The 8,834-nt window shown below is 42.0% G+C and overlaps 1 protein-coding gene across 1 annotated transcript in view; it reads left to right on the top strand.

Moving 5' to 3' along the window:
• LOC106809370 (DNA-directed RNA polymerases I and III subunit RPAC1-like) overlaps positions 1 to 3,831 on the top strand; it is a 5,624-nt gene extending 1,793 nt beyond the window's left edge. The window contains exons 3-10 of the mRNA XM_014812435.1: positions 842 to 949; positions 1,196 to 1,328; positions 1,632 to 1,751; positions 1,991 to 2,040; positions 2,230 to 2,362; positions 2,493 to 2,612; positions 2,813 to 2,929; positions 3,475 to 3,831. Of these exons, the coding sequence (XP_014667921.1) occupies positions 842 to 949; positions 1,196 to 1,328; positions 1,632 to 1,751; positions 1,991 to 2,040; positions 2,230 to 2,362; positions 2,493 to 2,612; positions 2,813 to 2,929; positions 3,475 to 3,593 (900 nt within the window). The 3' untranslated portion in view covers positions 3,594 to 3,831. The remainder of the gene's footprint in view (positions 1 to 841; positions 950 to 1,195; positions 1,329 to 1,631; positions 1,752 to 1,990; positions 2,041 to 2,229; positions 2,363 to 2,492; positions 2,613 to 2,812; positions 2,930 to 3,474) is intronic.
• Positions 3,832 to 8,834: the final 5,003 nt, after the last annotated feature.

Raw genomic sequence — 8,834 nt, forward strand, 5'->3', positions numbered from 1 at the left:
CTCTCTCTCTCTCTCTCTCTCTCTCTCTGTCTCTCTTTCTCTCTTTCCTTCCCTTCCTTCCTCCTGCTCGCGCTCTCGCACCTGCTCTTTTTCTTTCTGTCTAGCTTTCTTTTCTATGATTACCAATATCTGAAACAGTATTTTAACCTCATTTAAGCATCATAATTAATTGATTATGTTCGTCGATCGTCGATCATTGTGCTCCTGATGGTCGGATTGTGATTTTAGACAGCCCCCCCCCCCCCCCCCCCCCCCCCCCCCCCCCCCCCTTGATTCCTTAATCTAAGTTCTATATACGTACAATATTGTCTTGTTATTTATATATTAATGCCTGCTGTTGGGGGCACTATGCTCTCATGCATAGTGTTGCTGAGGGAAGAATGAGTGCCGAGCGTTAGCGATGGGCACTATTATTTCCAAAGCAACACTATGAGGCATAGTGCCCCCAACAACAGGCATTAAGTTTTTAGTGCATCACAGGACTATGCAATGCAACTTTTCATGCTTATATACCTTCTTTATACGTCCTAAGTTTGCCGGTCTGCATTCGACCTGTAACAAAAACGTCCGACACAAACACAACCGCCTTTCGAACTCTTGCCGTGGCGCCCAGGACGCAGGAGATTCGTTTACAACGTGAACATCAATGCTTGATAATAACAATGGTCGCTGATAGCAATAGTGCCGCTCAGGCGGGCACTATTGCTTCATAGTGCCTGCTGCGTTATCTAATGGAATTTCAACGATTTATCACGTGATGCACTAATCTGCTATATTGGCTAATGTTGGCTAAAGCTGTGATGAATAATATACCTTATTATATGTTCTCCATTGCTTACAGAACTTTAAGATTGATGTGAAGCGACTAACGGACTCGGAGATGGAATTCGATATGATTGGAATAGACACTGCCATTGCCAACGCATTCCGGAGGATTTTACTATCTGAGGTGCTTGGAACAGTTATTTTATGAATGTGACACTTTATATATAGTGTAGCTTGTGTTCTATGGGACTCCTAAAATATTGCCATTGTTGATCTGCCTGTCAAGTAAAAATAATTTCTTGACATGCTATCTCTAATTTCTTTTTTTAGTAAATTAAGCACATTTAAAATTTGATCTGATTTTTAAATTAAAATGTTATTATTAGTGTTTTTGGTTGCATACCTCACATCTCGTGTTTTTACTGTATAGGTGCCAACAGTTGCTGTGGAGAAGGTTTTCATATACAATAACACGTCAATAATACAGGATGAGGTGCTAGCTCACAGGTTAGGACTTATTCCTATATGTGCTGATCCACGGCTTTTCGAGTACAGAACAGAAGGTAACAAGAATTTACCCATTACTCCCTATTACTGTTACTCATAACTTTGAAGTTGTGAACATATCCGAATTCTTCTTGCTGTGTGAATTTACTCGTACAAGTCAGGTAACTAATACGTTTGAATCTATATTAATTGAGGCTGGTTGCATTGTTAGGTTTGGTTAGCTATTCTTTAAACAAAAAATAACCATTTTTGTGGCGATAAAACAATTAATCGAGCGTGTTTTGGTGAGTTTTCGGCGTTTTTATTATCTGCCATGTGTGGTTTTTTGTGCACGATTTCACACTGCTGGCATCCAACAGATCAAGAAGAGCCTACGGAAATGGACACAATTGAATTCCAGTTAAAAGTGAGATGTATGAAAAATACACATGCTCCGAAAGATGCCACAGATCCTGATGAGCTATTCAAAGATCATAAAGGTACGTATCATCCCTAAATGCCCTATAATGTTGTAAGTAATTATTTCATATCATTTCATGCATAATTGTGACGCTTTCAGTTCTGAAGTTAACATTAAAATTTAATCAATTGTGATTATCTTTATTCGTTATCATTCCTTAATATATATTATAATGTGAATGTGCTATTGGAAAGATGATATTATTACTAATATGTGGTTTTAAAGTTCTAGGTATTTTGCCTTCTTTTTTTTGTTTAGTGTTAACAAAGCATATGAAGTGGATACCTATTGGCAATCAAGCAGATCTAGTAAGAACTAAATAATTAAATCTCACTTCTACTCTAGTAAGTCAAGATAGCCATCAATTATTCTAGCAGAAACCGTCATTCACTATATTGTGAGTCAGTGCATGTGGAATCCAAATATCTTGATCAACTCGACAGCATTCAACTCTAGTCTTGCTGTTTCAAGAACGGGTTTCTCTTCATCCTTACTAGTATGGTAAGAATGCATTCCGGCCAGTACACGATGACATTCTAATAGCTAAACTACGACCAGGACAGGAGATCGATTGCCGTGTACACTGTGTGAAGGGCATAGGAAAAGATCACGCAAAGTTTTCCCCAGTTGGTAAGTCATTAGCTATTGTGAAAAATTGAAAAGGCTATGACAAGGTCGGTTTGTCAAAGAAAATTGATTGAAACTGTCGGAATAAGCTCAACATTCTATTTGCAGTAATACGTTCGTATTTCGTTTGTAGCAACTGCTTCTTACAGACTTCTGCCCGAAATCAAACTGGTGAAAACAGTAGAAGGAGATCTAGCTGAACTGCTGCAAACCTGTTTTTCTTCGGGGGTCATAGAGGTGGAGGAATCCAATGGTGAGTCTCAGACAATCAAATCAAACAACATGGGTGTTCAACCGAGTTGTCATGGCAACGTAACGTACATACATTCACTAACTCGTTCGCGTCGTCGTCATGTCGACATTGCTGTCGTATGGAGTTCTGAATATGTTGGCAGTTGGGAGATTTGTGGAGGGTCACTTTGCTTTACGCGTTACGCGTCTGCGTCGCGACAGGGGTGAAGCGAGCGAGGGTCGCCGACGCAAGACGCGACATGTGCAGTAGAAACGTCTTCCGGCACGAGGAGCTGAAGGACTGCATCACGCTGACTCGCGTCAGGGACCACTTCATCTGTAAGTAGTGCGAGACGAACGTAAATGTCTGTAAATGTAAGGTCGGAAGTGTAAATGTAGTAGAAGCGAGAGAAGCGCAGCAGAGCGCGGCATGCTGCGGGAGATGGTGGGTAGGCGTGCGCTTCGAACTCACCATTGTCTGCGAGAGAAGGTCGGCATGAGGTCGTGACGTCATCAGCCGTGCATGTCAGTCGGGGTCCGATTTCAACTTATGATGTCAGCAGTATTAGTAAACTTCTACAAAATAACTGAACGACGCAGTTTGTTCGTCTCCGTTTATAGTGAGAAAATCACTGTCACGCACGCACGCCTCTCTTGCTAGAACATAGAGACAGCTAACGCCATCTGTACCTGCCAGGGAAAAAATAACTTTTTTTTCACGGGAGCTCTTTTTCAAGTCTGTGGAAAAAATAGCTCTTCTTAAAAATTTTATGGGAGCTATTTTGACCCTCACGGGAGCGATTTCGGAGGTTTGTCACGTTTGAAGAGCGAATCGCTCATCGCTCTCCTGTATTTTTTACCCTGATACCTGCGCGTTATTGCAGTTTCGGTGGAGTCGACGGGCGTGCTGCCCCCGGACGTCCTAGTGACGGAGGCCATCAAGGTTCTCATGTCCAAATGTCGCGCCTTTGTCACCGAGATGCATGAGCAGAGGAGCAAGTAGTAAGCGCGAGGGGGACGGCTTCCACGTGCAATTGTGCGTAATGTGGGGGACGGTGTGGCGCATAGGTTGCGCCATCTGGCTGCAGTGAGGTGAAGTTTGTAAAAAAGGTGGGTCTGTGGTTCAGCTCGGTGCCTGCTTGTGTGCACAGCTGCAGTTTGATCGTGGAGAAGAAAGATTTTTGTTATCGTGAATGTGTTACATATTAAAACCTGTATTTATGAGCTAACCGTACTCTTAAGATATATTTCGTTTGCAGTTTATTTATAATTTTGCATTTGTATAGTTATATGTTTCAGTCAGGCTATAAAACACAGCACAATATGAGAGTAAAAATATGGCAAACACTGTCACTACCTACAGATCCATGCACAATGCTCGCCAAAGCCTTCTCCCCATCTATTTCCCCCTCTCTCTCCCTCCTAGGTATGTAGGCGTGCATTATCTACGCAAGTGCGAGTCCACGAAGCAGCATCTTGTCTATATTATAAATTTGATGGGTTTTATTATATAACGTATTATCGCTTAAAAGGTATACAGCGAGTGAATTCGTCTTTGAATTGTATTATTACTGCCACGTGAGCCTTGAAGTTAGTTAGATTCGTACATCTTGTGGGTGCGCACCATCCAGAGATAACACGTGTTGCTGTTTCTGTCACTGTCGTGGTTGGTCATACCGGAACATACCTAGCAGTCGAGATAAAAGACCCGACGTGTCATCCCTGTGGGGCCCGATCACGGCCTGATCCACCCACAAGGGTACAAAAAGTATCACGTATTTAACTGAGTGTACCCCCTGCGATTTCTCACTAAAACGGCGACATGACGATCCTTCCGAATTTCGACGTGAAAACGCGAAACAACCCCGCCTTGGTTCGCTTCACTGGACTTCAGTATCCTCACCATCAACAACCTCATCTCCACATGCATCCTCCTTCTTGTCTCCTCCTTTTATGTTCTTCTTTCTGTTTATCTCACAGTGGATCGAATCACTATCCCACCATTCGTTCTGTCGTCGGTCTGTCGCTCCGTCGGTGCTTCGCTCCCTCGCGTGCTGTATCGCAGTCTCCTCCCGACCAGTCATCACTGTGCCGAAATTAGAGGTCACAGGTCAAAGGTCAATGGGGCACAGGGCAGATTTTAGACATTTTCTGAGGACATGCGTCTGACGGAGCGATTGAAAAAACTTTTTTGTTTCAGCAGTTGACCCACCATTTTTTATGGCTTTATTGAAAGGACCATGAAATGTACTTTCGCGTGACATGCGAAGAGTAAGTGTCGGATAACTTTTTGACCCTCAAGAGGAGGGTTAAACATGGGATTTGTTTACTGTTAGAAAGTATTTGACTGCCAGGTTTGCTAGTAGAATCTATACATGCCTGGATGTATGAGGCTACAATGTCACAGTGAAATTCAAAGCTAAATTTGGTTGAAGAAGCGTTTATGCTCCTTAAATCGTATAATTTCTATGGCATTGTGTACTGTCAGTGTGTTACATCTCTATGCCATGCCAGTGCATGTGGTGGTGATAGTACTGTGAGTTTTTGCCTGCATTTAATTAGTTTACAGGTGGCAGCTCTCTATTTCAGCCTGTAGGCTTGCTTGGTAAATGGATGAGTGCTTACCTATTCTGTCTTGCAAATAGTTGTTGCTACTACGTACGATGGAGCTTCCATCTTTAATCTTAAGACACTTAAATGTACGGCGCCATCTCGGCAACTTTCGTAACGATCCAACGAACATTCCTTCGAGAAGGTTTCCTGATACCATCCCTGTGCCTTCCACTGTTTTGGCGCGTATGTGAACACATTTGGGACTAACAGGGTTTACTAGAATCCCACCACTCCACCACAGAGTCACCACAGTAGACGTGAGATGAGCGCTGTCGCTCCGCGGCACTTGTTCAGTTATATGATACTGATGAGATTTTTAACGTGATATTACCGATACGTATTAGGTTCCATAGGTCTCGGGGAGGTGAGCGGGGCAGTGGGGAACAGCCTTCTTACTTTTATCTAGCTACGGCCGGGGGCACAGTTGTCAGAACCAAAATTAACAAACCGCCAAAACATTAGTCTTAAACATTTGACAGAATTTTCTTTCGTAAAATTATGAGTAAATTCGGTAGGATTTTTTTTCATTCTCGTAACTTTACCGTGTTTCTGTCAGTGGTCTAAGCGAGAAACGTTTAGACAAATTTTAAGACTAATTTTGTATCTGAAAACGGGCCTCATGTTTTTATATTTCAGTCAGGCTACACAATACCAAGAGTAGATAATAACACAATGTGTTATTATCTACTCTTGACAATACTGAAATTCATAAGAGTGAAAACAAGATGAAAAAAAAACATACTTACTCTTGTAAAAGCTTCTATTTATTTCACTGTAAGAAGTAAATAGAAAACAGACATACGTAAAATATCCACACTAGTACATAAAAACTACCGAGCTACAGAAAATAAGAGATTCGACATCTAAGTAGAAGAGTGTTAAGTTGTGTACAATATGAGTTACGGTCACCACTCGTCTTATATCAGATGTCAGAACGTTTAAAGTTTTTTTTTATATGACAGACTAATCACATTTTTTTACAACAAGGGGAGAAAACGACTGCAATAGCATATAAGACGAAACACAATTCACCTTTATAAAAAAGAAAATAGAACCCGAAGCTCATTCTTTATAAAAGAATCACGTGTGCATTTCGATGAGACAATTCTTAAAGTTAAAAATCACCCAAATTAATGGCTAGTATGCAATCGGGAACCCGACACGCCTATCATAAATAGTTCTGATATCATAGGTCTAAAACGGCATAAATATCTAAGTGGGGTGTCGTGCAAATGTTACAACATATTAGACTTGCGATGGTCATAACGACTTACTTAATATGTTTCTGACAACGGGCCCCACCTCGGATCAAACCCTAGTCAGGCGGGGTTGATTGCACTCACGATAAACATCCACATTTCACATCAACGCTTCAATTGATGTTCCTGCGTTGTACGCAATTTACAACAAATGTAAAAAAATGTAGCCGACACAACGAACGCAGTGTTTACAATGTTGATGGGAGAGAGAGAAACAAGCAGCACAATAAATAACGAGAGATAACGACAGAACCTACGGACATCAACAGAGTCGGTTCACTAGCGCACACAGTGCAATAATTCGCATTCACGTACAAGATACATTGGTGTATATATTTATATATAAGGACGCACATACAGGGGACTCTATGTAATAAATATTTGCTACGATACACTGCTATATATCAACCCTTGCCACGGTACACTCACTAATGCTGAGAGGGTCTATGTCCCCCAGGGTACTATCAGAGGGTACCCTGGGTATGGTTCGATATATCGGAACGTACCCTGGTACTATCTAATATGCCGGACCCTACCTCGCCTACTCCACTAACGAGTCTAGGGAGTCGCCTACGCCTACTTCCTAACCCTAAACCTAACCATATCAGATAGTTACCAGGGTACGTTCCGATACATAGAACCGTACACAGGGTACCCTCCGATACTACCCTGGGTGACATAGACCCTATGAGCCATACTAATAGTGGAAACCGTGCACGTCACACAAGTCGATCACACCACATCACAATCTATATGTGCGCAAAGGTGGCGCATGGGCGGAGAAATAAGTGCTGCTTTGCTTGCTCACTTGCCGGTTTTACAGGAAACAACGCGATTTGAAACTCTGTACAGAATTAAGAACACTGGTCGCCCTACACTTCACAGAGACCACCGAACGGAAACTTGTTCACATGAAGCGTACACTCATGGTATTACGTAATCGGTCGTACCTAATATCAAATTGATTTAGGTTCCACCGTAATGATATACAATCGATATCGATTTAATCACGATGATATCAACTCGATTCGATATCAGGCAAGCATTCTGTAATTGATTGAATAACCAGAATTCACACCTTAGCAACAGCGAATAGTGTCATATTGAAATATGTCTACTCGCTTACGGTGATATCAGTCACATCCCTAATCACAGATATCGTGAGACAGTCTTGAAGAGGGTACACAACATTTCAGAGATGATTTTACAGTACGCGTCACGTAGGGTGCATATAAATCGTTTTCAACGAGCAACATTATTTCCGAGTGGTTCTGAAAAGGTGTAGTTTTCAACAACGCCTAAAATATTTGATTACAGAAGATATATAATATACATGTGTTATGTGCGTGCGTGCGTGCGTGCACGTGTGTGTGTGCGTGCGTGTGTGTATGTATGTGCGCGCCCGTGTGTGTGTGTGTGTGTGTGTGTGTGTGTCAACCTCTGCACGCCTTCCAGCTTTCACAAAGAACAACTATATCGTCACACTATACTTTTTACAGTTATTATACAAAATTAAACTCGTTTGCGGAATTTAGACTTCCGCGTACTGTGAATAAGTTTGAGAACTTCAATATTCGTAGAGAAAATGCGGTAGATGAGTAGAAAATCTCGCGTAAACAAGGCAAGGCAAACCTCTCAGTTTATGCACCAAGGATATGGCAATGCCCTCACACTTAAACTGACAGATTTAGCGAAAATCGTACGATATAAATCGTGGACGTACAATACTTAGAACATATTCTGGTTTCCAGGTATCTTTCTAATACAGATAGTAAAAATAGGAACTTTGTAGGAACATACGAATAGGAAATACTAACCAATACACAAGGTTTTCATCACATGGCGGTGCACATCCTGCCTACAGACACACCAAGACATGCATGAATTCTGAATAACATTGTTTGACTGTTAACAATGCGAGTCGTTTAAAACACTATGCTTAAAAATAACTTTAGCCTTTAGCAAAGCCCCCCCCCCAGCCCACATCGAGTCATTTACACGCCATGTATCGGACTACCAGCATTCTTTTACGACTCGCACCTTGCTGCGTCTCATTCCAAATACGCATATTACGAAAGTTTTTTTTGATTACGCGCGCGACAAACGATAATCGTTTCCGCATGATTTTAAAGAGATTCCCCGATCAGTCTCTAAACGGGTCATTTCAGTGGCAGTATGTCTCAAGTGAACGACAAACTTGTGCCCCTATTACAAAAATTCTGGTTGCATTTCGTCCAGTTGCAAATCGCCCGGTCCACACGTCCGACACGTGCCAGTGACACTTATCGAATCACTCACCAGAGGTCGCCACGGGAGAACCGTACTGAGAACGGAAGCAGGCGAGCGAAGTTTCGATCGTCGTCAACGTCATT

This window comes from Priapulus caudatus, unplaced genomic scaffold (assembly GCF_000485595.1).
Source record: "Priapulus caudatus unplaced genomic scaffold, Priapulus_caudatus-5.0.1 Scaffold349, whole genome shotgun sequence".
In the NCBI taxonomy this organism is placed as follows: Eukaryota; Metazoa; Priapulida; class Priapulimorpha; order Priapulimorphida; family Priapulidae; genus Priapulus; species Priapulus caudatus.